This window comes from Brachycentrus maculatus, unplaced genomic scaffold, assembly GCF_059751285.1.
Source record: "Brachycentrus maculatus isolate JH-2025_06_01 unplaced genomic scaffold, ASM5975128v1 h1tg001166l, whole genome shotgun sequence".
Taxonomy (NCBI): Eukaryota; Metazoa; Arthropoda; class Insecta; order Trichoptera; family Brachycentridae; genus Brachycentrus; species Brachycentrus maculatus.
The window spans coordinates 74,891-90,004 of record NW_028281855.1 but is presented as its reverse complement, the minus strand read 5'-3'; the positions used below and the strand labels follow the sequence as shown (position 1 = coordinate 90,004).

General features: G+C 31.2%; 1 protein-coding gene across 1 annotated transcript in view; it reads left to right on the top strand.

Annotated features, from left to right (window-relative positions):
- Positions 1-1,364: 1,364 nt before the first annotated feature.
- LOC148299410 (uncharacterized) overlaps positions 1,365-15,114 on the top strand; it is a 29,575-nt gene continuing 15,825 nt past the window's right edge. Inside the window, exons 1-2 of the mRNA XM_088276104.1 lie at positions 1,365-1,587; positions 14,715-14,874. Of these exons, the coding sequence (XP_088132230.1) occupies positions 1,491-1,587; positions 14,715-14,874 (257 nt within the window). The 5' untranslated portion in view covers positions 1,365-1,490. The remainder of the gene's footprint in view (positions 1,588-14,714; positions 14,875-15,114) is intronic.

Below are 15,114 nucleotides of genomic sequence, written 5' to 3'. Positions count from 1 at the left end.
TATGTGATTTTGTAAGGATTAAAACATTACACGGGAGGTGCTAGATAGAGTGTATGACTCAGTATTCCTAAAACAAATTCGCGAGAATTTTTCAAGTCTGTGTTGTGGAATGTTGTTCCTCAACAAAGCCAAGCAGATTTGTGAGCAAGTATTTGGACACACTCAAAATGTTATGAATATATATATATATATATATATATATATATATATATATATATATATATATATATATATATATATATATATATATATATATACATATAATAAATAATAAATCCCTTACCGCACCCCAATGGTGCATAGGGCACTGCTTCATATAAACGCAGTGTTATCTCGATCGATTACACATGAAGGAAAGGTGATCAGCCCTCCACTTCAGGTACCAGTCCAGTGTAGTATTGAATAAATATTAGAGTGAAAAAAACACTTATATTTATTAAACCCCCCTGGGAATCGAACCCGGGACCTCCAGAACGGTAGGCGAGCATGCTGACCATTACACTACGGAGGCGGACATATATATATATATATATATATATATATATATATATATATATATATACATATATATATATATAAATATATATATATATATATATATATATATATATATATATATATATATATATATATATATATATATATATATATATATATATATATATATATATATATATATATATATATATATATATATATATATATATATATATATATATATATATATATATATATATATATATATATATATATATATATATATATATATATATATATATATATATATATATATATATATATATATATATATATATATATATATATATATATATATATATATATATATATCTTCTTCATCTTCTTGCTCAATGCTGAGCGTCGTGGTCTTCTGGAATGTCAGGCACTTGGTGCACAAGTCCTCTCCATTCTTCCCGGTCCTGGGCCAACTTGATGGCAGCGTTTAGCGAGGATCCGGTTAATTCCTTTATTTGGTCTGTCCATCTTGTTGGAGACCGTCCTCTTGCCCGCTTGCCTTCAACTGTACCTGTTACTACCAGTTTTTCAAGACTCTTCTCGTTCTTTCTGGCGATATGCCCAAAGTAAGACAGAATCCTTTTCCTGCAAGTCGTGGAGAGTCTTTCTGTCACTGACAGTTCGCGGAGAATGGAGACGTTTGTGCGTCTTGCAGTCCAAGGAATGCGCAGCATCCTCCTCCAGCACCACATTTCAATATATATATATATATATATATATATATATATATATATATATATATATTTATATACATGTATTAATTTTTCTTTTACGTTTTATTGAAGTTTGAAAGCAATTACATAGATACTTAAATAATAAAAGTGAAAAGTTGAAATTGTTAACAAGAGATATATATATATATTTTTTTTAAAACTGTTCTATACCAAAGTGACAAGTGTTTTATAGATTTGATATAAAGTTTGGTGAGCGAATCGAAGCGGAGATCACCACCCCCGATGGAATGTAAATCATTCCTCTCCCCTAACTCTGCCAGGGGATCAGAATCAGCAATAGATATCATTCAAGAATTCGAACTCTCTCCGCTTGATCAAGGTAAGATTTATTTATATCATTTCTAAATTGATTAAGACCCAGTATTCGTTTAGACCCAACTTAATTTTCTAATTTTAAACTATTAATTAATAAATTTATGTTCCGTTTAAGTCTTAAATCGTTCATTTTGTTTAACTAACTAACTAACTAACCATCACGCCGCTTCCCCGCAGGGGTAGGCAGAGAGAATAGAGCGCCACACCACTCTGTCCTTGCAAACATTCTTCGCCTCTTCCACGTTCATGCATCTCCTCATACATACCCTCCGATTGTTACGACTCCTAACCTGACCACATTCAAGTATTTGGTATACCTGATCGTGCCATGTTTTTCTCGGTCTTCCTCTGCTTCTTTTCCCGCTAACATTCGCCTCATAAATTTGTTTTACCGTTCTTTCCTCACTCATTCGTTCTACATGTCCAAACCATCTCAACACACCTTTCTTAATTTTATCGATAATGCTTATCTCAGCTTTGCATTCCTTCCTTATTTCACTATTCGTACATCTATCATACATCGTTTTGTCGCACATTCTTCTCAGAGATCGAATTTCGACTGCATTCAGTCTACTTTCATCCTTCTTTTGCCAACTCCATTTTTCACTTCCATACATTAGAGTTGGAACCAGGACTCCGTTGTGCACTGCCAGTTTAGCTTCCGCTAATCCAGATAACATTTTACGTAATTGTTTTTTTCTTTCTTTAAACACCTTTTACAAATTTTTCTTCGAAATAAGTACATGGTTTTCAAAAGAAAGACTTATTTAAGTGAAAGGAGTATTTTTTCAAAAAAATATAAAATTATTTTTTCTGTATAAATATACTGTCCGCCTACGTAGTGTAGTGGTCATCACGCTCGGCTACCGTTCTGGAGGACCCGGGTTCGATTCCCAGGGGGGGTAAGAATAAATATGAGTGATTTTTTCACTGTAATATTTATTCAATATTACCCTGGACTGGTACTTGAAGCGGAGGGCTGATCACCTTTCCTTCATGTGTAAACGATCAAGATAACACTGCGTTTATATGACGCAGTGCCCTACGCACCATTAGGGTGCGGATAAGGGTTTTATAGTATACAATATAAATATATTTCTAAAAAACAAAAAAAATATTCAAAAAAATATTTAAAAAAAACGGGCGTGAGCAGACAAGTGACCTCTCCGATGGTCTCCGGTGGAATGTATGCTACTTAACGAATGCTGGGTCTTAATCCCATGCCCTAAAATGAGTAATGAAAATTACTTATCTGGAATATTATATATGTGACTTATATATGTAATATATTTTTTTAATCTTCTCTTGGTGTTGGCCTTGTGGCCTGTTTTCAAGAGGGATTAGCATCCTGCGATGTCGATTCCCAGCTATCGATCCATCTCTTTGGTGGTCTGCTCGGGAGTCGTCTACCATGGGGTTGGCCGCACAGTGCGATGTGGGGGAGTCTGGATGGTTCCATTCTCCTCACTCTATCCTATATCTAAACTCTAAGCTTTTCAGCTCTTTAACTATTATTTTACACTTAAATTTACACTAAAAAAACACGTTTCTTATACATGTTTCTTGTATAACATGTTCCTAATAATATGTTTCTAACAAGTTTCCAATATATTAAGATGTTGCTATGATGAGATTACATTATAAAATTAATTATGTACTAAGTACCTACTTAATAATATTACGTAGATGTGACTGACCGTGACTCTTTATTTCGAAGGTCAGCCACAATAAATTATTAACAAATAAACAGTCAAATAATTTTAATTAATAAACCGGTTAGAACCGAATTTTTGTCACATCTTCGTTTCGATAATTTAACTAATTGATAATTATCTGTACCCCACCATAGATTGCGGTGGCTCAGTCTATTTAAATAGAAATGAAAGAAAATATAAATATTCTAATATATATTATATTATTTCGCAATACTTGAACTATTTTTATTAATTAAAAAAAAGATAAATATTTCTGTTTTTATTATTTACAAAAATACTTTTATTTCATACTATTTCTGTGAGCCTAAGCGGCTCATTATTAGAAATAGGTATTAAATTGTGGTAGAGTGGGTTCGAACCCAGAAACTCTGACTCAAGAGTCCGCGACACTAACCGCGGGACCACAACCCGACTAAGAAATAGTTGTATTTACCAGGTAAAACGTAAATAATAAAAAAATACAAAAAATATTAAAAATGCCATGTAACAGCAGCGCCATGAGCAAAGTTTAGTTTTGCTTATGTTGCTGTCATGTTCAATAGATGGCGCTGCCATTGTTGTAAAAAAGCTGTTTTAAAATACCTATATACATATATATGTACATACATAAAAACACGCGAATGCAACATTGTACTGAAATTTCAAAGCAATCGGTGAAAAGCGTTAGAAAATTTAAGACTTTTAACAAACGAACATTTATATTTTTATTTATGAATATGGATGGATTCTTCGTGAGCAGTGAAATTTCTTATCTGCATAAATATTTGGTTATTAATTTTTTATCTAATTTTTTCAGTCAAAACACATTTAAAATGATATAGTAAAATAAAAACAATATTTTTACAAATACTAGGTCACTATCTCTCAGACAAGTGTGCGCCAGATGGTTGTTTGATTGACGTACAGTAAAACCTCGATATACCGGACTAAGATATTTCGGCTTTAACTTTTAATTTAAGGGGTGTCCATTAAAGCAGAAGTCCGTTATATTGCGACACTTGAATTTAGGACGTATAATATCGATGTGCCCTACGTAAAGTGCTCTAACTACATTTTTGTCAATTTTGAGATATCGCTCACTCCTTTCAAGAACGTCATAAATCAAAAATCCGCAATTTTCAGTTAGGCATGTTTTCGAAATGCCCAAAAAATGTACTATACCCCAGCAAAAGAGGCATATTTTTAACTTAATATTTACCCGCTACAGGGCAGAAAGTGTTGTTTTTGCATTTTGAAGAAAAGGTATAATTTTATAATTTTTTTAAAAAAATAAATATTTTTCAAATAGAGAAAAAACCTTCAGGTTTTACCTAAAAAGATCTGTTGTACAGTAAAAAGTTCAATAAGTGGGTTGATATTTATTTTAATACCTACATTGTATTATATTTTTTAACTTTAAAAACGTTCTCCTGAAAAATCTAGTTTTTTGATTTATGACGTTCTTGAAAGGAGTGAGTGATATTTGATGTACTATATTAACTGACCGTTATCTACAAATATAAATAAACAGAAATATATATAAAAAAATAGATTACGCCTAGTTTTCAGGCGCATAAGACTATCTACATGGAATTTTCGAAATAAACTGAACTCCAAAACCGCTAACTCCTTAATTTTGACAAAGCATAAAGTTTTAAAACGATTTAATACATTATTTTACCGTGTTTTTGAATGTTTAATACTAGTTTAGATTTTCAGATAAAAACGTTAATCAATAAAAAAAATACGTTGAAAAAATCTTCTAAGCTCTATCCTGTAAAGTAACAGATTTGCAGATAGAGTACTTTACGTAGGGGCCGTCGATATTCACAGGACGTTTTTTCATATTTCACTGGATTTTTTATCAGATTTATCCGATGTTCATTAAATAGAGGTCCGTTATATCGATGTTTTACTTTACTCGTAAAAAAATTGATGACTTAAAACGGAAAGCAGACTAAGATAAGCATTATCAATTAATTTTTTTTAAATTGTCATAAGATTCTGTTGATTTAAATATTAAAAAAATAAAAACAAAAATGAAAATACTTGTATACGACCACTTTTGAGTTTATTATTGTAAACACGACTTATTTCGAGTACTACAGATGGTCTCATCAATATATGAAAATACATACAGTGTGTCGGGTTGTATGTAGTCCCGTGGTTATTGTCGCGAACTATTAAGTCTGAGTTTCTCGGTTCGAACCCACTCTACCACAATTTGATACCTATTTCTAATAATGAGCCGCTTAGGCTTACAGAAATAGTATGAAATTGAAATATTTGTGTAAATAATAAAAACACAAATATTAAGCTTTAAATATATATATATATATATATATATATATATATATATATATATATATATATATATATATATATATATATATATATATATATATATATATATATATATATATATATATATATATATATATATATATATATATATATATATATATATATATATATATATATATATATATATATATATATATATATATATATATATATATATATATATATATATATATATATATATATATATATATATATATATATATATATATATATATATATATATATATATATATATATATATATATATATATATATATATATATATATATATATATATATATATATATATATATATATATATATATATATATATATATATATATATATATATATATATATATATATATATATATATATATATATATATATATATATATATATATATACATATAAATATATATTTACGTTTTAATGAAGTGTGAAAACAATTACATAGGTACTCATATAATAAAAGTGAAAAGTTGAAATAGCAAACAAAAAACATTTTAAAAAAAAACTGATATATAATGTAATGTGTACTTAAATGCATCCATTTATTTTTCGACGCTGTCTGACTATGCTTTTGTACGGCGAAACAGCTGTCATAAAAATAAAACAGTCCATAGAATAATACATCGCGTTTTGATTTAAATCAAAAGTAATGATTAAGCAAATAGTGAATTTTATTTTCTATCAATTGGCCTGTTGCAAAAGACAGTCATAATTTAGCAATTTACATTGTGATGAGCATGTTATCTTATCGGATATGACAATATTTTATTTGCATTTTGACAAATACTTATAGTGAAATTTGTTTGTATTATTCTTGATGTTTATTTTTAAAGATATACTTATTTATTGACTTGGCGTTTAATTTGTAGAACTCCATTTTAATTTATGTATTAATTTTAAATCAAACACAGAGTTTTTGAGTCAAAATTTATTTTTTAAATCAAACACAGAAAACAAATATAAGGGTATATACCTACATCCCCCATTAGCGACTGTTGTCTCCCATAAATTATTGCTGCACATGTTAAAACTGTCACTTAGAATTGTATAGCTACATAAGGACCGTAGTCCATTTGATCTTCACATTCGTTTGATAATGCCCTAACAAGGCGAAACAATTGTCACAATATAATTTTTTATGTGTTTTTTGTTAATAAAATACAACTTAGTAGACTCAAAAAATCTGTGTTTGATTTAAAATTAATACATAAAAAAAAAAGATATACTTGTTTGCTTATAACTCAAGTCATGTTGCAAATAAAATGATATTCCCATTATTAAGTGTCCAAATCTTTGTCCACAAATCTAGGTTTATCCACTTTACCGCGGTGGAGATCCCGGGTTCGATTTCTAGGAGAAACAAAATAAGTATTTGCGTTGTCAGAAATGAAGACTCTAAGAAGCATATCAGGCAAGAGTCGAGATAGAATAAGAAACGCCAGGATCAGGGAAATATGAGAGATCGAAGATGTCGTTAGGTGGGGAAGGCAACGATGGAGACAATGGTATGCGCATGTGAGGAGAATGGAACTCCCAGACTCCCCCACATCGCACTGTACGGCCAACCCCATGGTAGACGACTCCCGGGCTGATCACCAAAGAGATTAGTCGAGGCTAATCCCTCTTAAAAACAGTCCACAAGCCCTACAACAAGATAAAGAAAAGCAGGAAGATTTTTTGACATCTTAGCAAAGATGAAGAAGAATATGAAATCTAGGCATTTTACGACCGTCATAGGCTGGTTTAAGTGATCACTTTACACACATGTAACATTCATCAATTCCAACCATGACAACCTCACTACTTAAATTCTTTGAACTTCTAGATATCTTCTAGACTCGAAACATTTGTGGATGTAATCCAGGAGACCGACCTCACATACAAATGAAAGAGTTTTTGCTTCTCTCATCCCACCATAGATGTCTCTAGTGAAATTCTAGCGAAGTCAAACACTATGTTTCGAGTTTGATCAATATATCTAGAAGTTCCAAGAATTTGAGTAGTGTGGTTGACAATCATGGGTAGAATTGGTGAATGTCACACGTGTGTAAAGTGATCACTTAAACCTGGCTATGGCTAGCACAGGTAATCCAGATTTGTGAACAATATGGACACACTTAAAATGTTTTACATACTTAGTATGTTTTTTTTACATAACATAAATTTATTTAAATCACAATTTTAAATATATTATTTTTTTTTTAAATGCAGAGACCCACCAAGCCACCTTGTGTATCTTGTCGGTGGAGTTCTTTTTTAATACATTTTTAATGTTTTTAACCATTTTAACCTAATATACACACAAAAAAGAGAGAAAAATTAAGAATTAAACATTTTACAGTTTTCATAAAATTAACTCTTTATCATTTATTCCTTTATTTGTATTGTAGATTGTGTCTAGCAATACTAGGTTTCGTTTGTACCTAAGTGGAAATGTGAAAATGTACATAGATTGTAGACAAGTACTTTATCAATTGTAATATCGCAATTAAGAGAAGGTTCAACCTGTCTGGGAAAGCTTATCTCTAAAACGATAACTGATAACAGAAACACAATAAGTAATATTTCAATATTTTATTATTAACTAGAAATAATTGCACATATCGCTCACTCCTTTCAAGAACGTCATAAAACAAAAACCTTGATTTTTCAGGAGAACGTTTTTAAAGTTTAAACACAAATATACAATGTATTATAAATAAAGATTAAGCCACTTTTTGAACTTTTTAAAACCTGAAGGTTTTTTCTCCAGACTTCCATATTCTTCTTTATGTATGTTGAAATGTTAAAATATAAATATTCGTTTGTTAAATATCTACATCCTAATGCAGATATAATTTATTAAATAAAAAAATTAAACGTACCATAAATTTATTCTACGATACAGTTTATAAGAAAACTCTTCTTTTTATCCAAAATTCTACTTTTTTACATACCAATTCTGTGTTTTTTTTTAAATCGCTGATAGTTTTTTTTTTTTGCGAATAATATTACACAAGCTCTGTCGGAGAATTCTCTGTTTACATTTAATGCCCTCGTATATTTTTATTGGGGGCAAATTGAATAATATTTATTATTCATTAGGGTTGGTTTCGGGCCGTCGGAAGGGTGTATTAGGGGTGAGTGCGGCGCGTCACTTCCGACACTCGTTAGGGATTAATTTTCAAGCGATACGATGTTCAGCCATAATATTTCCCATAGATAGCTATAAGAGGGACAGCTTCCCAGATCGTTGGAATAATCTCCCTTCAAGAGGGTCAATAGAGACAGTCAACAATGCTTGATCTATTGTCTGTGATAATATTTTATTTGTTCAAGTGTCATTTCTATTAAATTTGCCACTATTTGTTTGTTTATTTATTTGTTATCAGTTTTCAACGACACTGAACCGTTGATAACGGTTACTTTGAAATATTCGCATTGATTAGAACGCCTATGATTTCATTGGTTGAAGTGTCCAGAAAGAATAACGTCCAAAATAAATTATTCCAACCAATGACAATCCAATGGCGTCCTATCCTCTCTGCTTACCCATGTAGTGATGGTAGTAGTAATAGTAGTATCAACATATTTATAAAACAACATTTCGAGTGTGTCTAAATACTTGTTCACAAATCGGGATTAACTCCAATTATAGGAGTTATTTATCTTTTTTGCATCTCAAGCCCCGTAAATGCGCAGACTTCCATATACTGTATGTATATATATATATATATATATATATATATATATATATATATATATATATATATATATATATATATATATATATACACACACTATATATATATATATATATATATATATATATATATATATATATATATATATATATATATATATATATATATATATATATATATATATATATATATATATATATATATATATATATATATATATATATATATATATATATATATATACATATATATATCATTATTTTTTGACATCTCAATATAGATAAAGAAGAATATGGGAGTCTGAGCATTTACAGGGCTTACGACCTTCATAGGCCTGGTTAAGTGATCACTTTACACACGTGTAACATTTGCCAATTCTACTCATGATTACCCTCTACTTGAATTTTTAAACTTTTAGATATATTCATCAAGCTTGTAACATAGTATGCGCGAGTTCACAATAGGCATCTATGGTGGGATGAGGAAAGCTTTTATTAACTAGAGGCTCTTTCCATTTGTATGTGAGGTCCGAATCCTGGATTATATTCACACACTTAAGAAACGCTTGATTTTCAATTAATTTAAGCTTATAATTTATCAAGTTTCTTAAATAAAACAACTTTGTTTTAACCACTTTTGATTGGTACGCTTTATCCAACCTGTTTCAACAAGAACCTTGTCATCATCAGGGTTTATGTACTCAATTCTAAAACATTGAAATACTCATAGTTAGGTTATAGTTATGACCCTTCCCTTACGATACCAAAAACTCCACGAAAATAGAATTTAAAATGTGGCACAAAGTATTTTATTTATTGTTTCGGCATTAACTTTGTGGTAAGACATGTTACAATGATTAAAGAAAACACTTGTTTTTTACCACTTGAGATTTATTATTGACTACATGTTTCAGAAGTTAAACTTCCATCATTCAGGTGGTCATAATAATTAAAATATAAAATTGTTCTATAAATAAGGAGAGGGGAAAGTTAGGGGGAGGGGGTTAGTACAGGGCGGAGTTTGAAAACAAAGGAAAAATGGAAAGCAAAGGTGAAGAATTTTGAAACAATATATTATTTAATAAAACTCAAGTGGTAAAAAACAAGTGTTTTCTTTGATCATTGGCACAAAGTATTTGCGAAAAACATTCAAGAAATAATCATTTATCCATTGAATTTATTCAAACATTTTGAGTGTGTCCAAATACTACACAAATCATTTATGAACAAGTATTTGGACACACTCAAAATGTTGTAAGAGTTAATTTCATATTAAAAATGTTTATTATTTTTTGACATCTCATCAAAGATGAAGAAGAATATGGAAGTCTGGGCATCTAGGGGCTGACGACCGTCATCGGCTGGTCTAAGTGATCACTTTACACACGTGTAACATTCACCAATTCTACCCATTATTGACAACCACACTACTCAAATTCTTGGAAGTTCTTTATATATGAACCAATTTAGAAACCTTGTTCTTGAATCACTAGAACTTCACTAGAGACTTCACTAGAACTTCAATATTGGTGAGATGTAAAGAAGCCTTTTATTAAGCAGAAACTCTTATATTAGTATGTGAGATCCGAATCCTGGACAACAATCACACACATGAGAAACGCCAGAAAATACCATTTTCATTTTTATTATTTAAGCTTATAATTTGACCAAAAAATGTTTGTTTTAATAAAAGTTACCGCAATTTTTTGACGACTCCAATTTTATTACGTATTGCGGCCATCTATAAAACTCAAATCTTTTAATAATAGATTTATGGAAGTCCTAAATACCTTTCTATTATTGGGGCACACGTGCTAGGGTGCTGGCACGTGCCGGGCACGCGCCGGGCACGGCGCGGACACTGCGCGGCCGTGGGCATCGCATAACACAAGCCGCTTAGCTGGGGCCGATAAAAAATACTATATTTACAGGATAATGATTTTATATTAGGGGAAATTTGATTTGATGTTGGATCATTGTTGATAAAAAGTAATAAAAAAATGCTGCCAATTTTTTTCAGACGTGTTCAAATATATAATAAATAATAATAAAACCCTTATCCGCACCCCAATGGTGCATAGGGCACTGCGTCATATAAACGCAGTGCACATGAAGGAAAGGTGATCAGCCCTCCGCTTCAGGTACCAGTCCAGGTACAAGGGTAGTGTTAAATAAATATGACAGTGAAAAAATCACTTATATTTATTTTACCCCACTTGGGAATCGAACCCGGGACCTCCAGAACGGTAGCCGAGCGTGCTGACCATTACACTGCGGAGGCGGACAGATATATACGTATAAATATTCAAAAATATTCTTCTTCTAACCCTTATCCTCGTTCAATGGTGCAAAGGGCTCTTAGCAGCATCATATATTGTCAAACCCTTTCATAAAATTTCAATTTGAACACAATTTTTTTTCTTTCACAAATGTTTTATTTTATTATTATTTCTAGTACTTTTTTTTATTCATTTGATCCTTATATTTTATCCTTATAATAATAAGGCAATTTATCGTCAAAATTACCTAAATATTATAAAATAAGCATATTATACAGTGGGTATACTGAAAAAAACGTTAACTCTAAAATTCCTGTTTGAATAATCCCTGTTCTTTAAAGCTTTTAGCCTGAATAAAATACCCGCTATTAAACTTAAAGTTGAATTTACCTTTAAAACCACATAAATATGACATTTTAAATTACTTACTTGTATTTTGCCAGTTTATAGAACGTTGAAAACCTTGTAATATGCATCATTAAGTCAAAATTTCCTATTTTCGAGGCAACGTTTTTTGCCAGTATACCCAAGATATATTAGTCTCTTTTTTATAGGTTGCGTTTTTCTCTCATTTTTTCTACAATCTTATATCTATTTTTCTTAAGCACTGTTCTCATAGCTTTATTTCGAAGAATCCTCAATTTATTTTAATTTCCTTCATTGGTCATAAATAATACTGTGGAGCAGTAATACCTATATATCGTAGTCGTACAGGAGAAAGTGACCAACTAACAAAACGTAAAATGTTCAAGAGGGCCGTTCAACTCACTTTTGCTTGGCAAGAAAATAAACATCAATGCAGTTGGTTATTTTTAATAAGTCAATATATTATACTTCCAAGATTAAAATCCTTTGGGATTTTTTTCAGGGCAATATTAAGTAAGTAAGATATCACAAAGTCAATGATCACGTGTTTGTAAAAAATGCACTTGGTCACTTTCTCCTGTATGACTACGATATATGGAATAATTATTGTGTTTCTATATATAAGTATGTATAATTTGTTATATAATATTAAGAGATAAAATGATAATTTTACCAACTGTATCTTTTTAATATATGATTCTGGAACATAACAATCGTTTATCGAAATGTCCCATCAAAAATTATATTTTTATACTTAACTATTTCACCTAAAAAAAGAATTCTGGGGTCAATTGGTACACCTTTTATAAGTGCATGAACTTTTTAAGAAATATATAATAAGAAATGTTTTCTAGGGATGGAAAGATTGATAAAGACATGGAAAGGAGAGTGAATGCTGGGAACAAAGTTAATGGTGCACTAAAATCAGTTATAGCAAATAAAAACCTATCAGCGGAAGCTAAACTGGCATTGCACAACGGAGTCCTGGTTCCAACTCTAATGTATGGAGGTGAAACATGGAGTTGGCAAAAGAAGGATGAAAGTAGACTGAATGCAGTCGAAATGCGATCTCTCAGAAGAATGTGCGACAAAACGATGTATGATAGATGTTCGAATAGTGAAATAAGGAAGGAATGCAAAGCTGAGATAAGCATTATCGATAAAATTAAGAAAGGTGTGTTGAGATGGTTTGGACATGTAGAACGAATGAGTGAGGAAAGAACGGTAAAACAAATTTATGAGGCGAATGTTAGTGGGAAAAGAAGCAGAGGAAGACCGAGAAAAACATGGCACGATCAGGTATGCCAAATACTTGAAAGTGGTCAGGTTAGGAGTCGTAACAATCGGCGGGTATGTATGAGGAGATGCATGAACGTGGAAGAGGCGAAGAATGTTTGCAAGGACAGAGTGGTGTGGCGCTCTATTCTCTCTGCCTACCCCTGCGGGGAAGCGGCGTGATGGTTAGTTAGTTAGTTAGTAAATAAGAAATAAATTTGTTTAACTGAAGTGAAGAAAGAATCTTCACTCATTCGATCCACATGCCCAAACCATTTCACCCCACCTCTCTTGGTTTTGTCGATAATGCTTACCTCAGCCGTGCATTCTTTCCTTATATCACCATTGGAACATCAATCATACACAGTTTTACATTTTGACATCAACATAGATGAAGAAGAATATAGTCTGGGCATTTACAGGGCTTACCACCGTCAAAGGCGTGGTAAAGTCTCTTTACACCGTGTAACAATTACTAATTCTACCCATGATTGACAACCACACTACTCAAATTTTTGGAACTCTTGGATATATTGATCAAAATCATAACACTGTATATGTGAGTTCACAACAGCCATCTATGTTAGAATGATGAAAGCTTTTTTATTATCATAAATTATTATTATTCATTTTTTTTTTGACATCTCATCAAAGATGAAGAAGAATATGGAACCCCTAACAACATATTCGATCTCGCATATTTCCCTTATCCTGGTGTTCCATATTCTATCTCGTAGACTCTTGTCAGTTATGAATATGACGCTAGATATAAATTATCAAATATTATCACTTTTATATGCATATACAGGTAATAATAAAACAATAGCCCTATTGTTTTTTCGACTTTAATTTTAATTATTATTTTTTGACGTCTCATCAAAGATGAAGAAGAATATGAAAGTCTGGGCATTTACGGGGCTGACGACCGTCATAGGCTGGTATAAGTGATCACTTTACACACGTGTAACATTCACCAATTCTACCCATTATTGACAACCACACTACTCAAATTCTTGGAAGTTCTTTATGTATGAACCAATTTAGAAACCTTGTTCTTGAATCACTAGAACTTCACTAAAGACATCTATTGATGAGATGAAAAGAAGCTTTTCATTGATATTTTCAATATTATTACTGTTTTTTTTGCTTGTTTTGTAAGTTAGTGTGTATTAATTACTAAAGGAATCCAGAAATGGCGCTAATGCTAGTTTCTGGCCTGCAAAAACAGTATTTTTTCTAACTCATATAATGCGAGATTCCTTGTAGTGAAGACACGATTACATTTTTTTAATTATATGTATTACGGCTCTTAGGCATAGCCTGTGTTGAGCCAACACTCTGTATTGAACTCACATATCTTCTTAAGGTCCGTTTTACCCCATAGTTTTGTCGCAGTTAGAGATCGCATATTGTCTTCATTCAGTCTACTTTTATCCTTCTTTTGCAAACTCTATCTTGACTATCTGTTTTTTTTTTGCAGAGTGCAACAAGGATATTCCGAGAGAGAAAAAATCATGGATCGGCGCAAGAAGGTCCATTCAAAATACAGCCAGTTGGTCTGGACCTTTGAGAGCCATAAGGATCTTTCTCCTACTTGCCTTTCTACCTGGTCTCTTGATAGCGGTTCCACTTTATCTGAGGTAAAGTTTTAATTTTTAATTTTTTAATGAATTATTTACAAAAACGTGATTATTCACTATTTGATATCTTACTAGCTTAATATTGCCCTGAAAAATCTCAAAGCTATTTTAAACTTGGAAGTACAGTGGAACCTCTCACAACGAGCATAATTCGTTCCGGAATCTAACTCGTTAAGCGAAACACTCGGTATGCGAAGCACTTTTTGTATTGACTGGCGCAGAAGTCCCGTTTTACGAGTT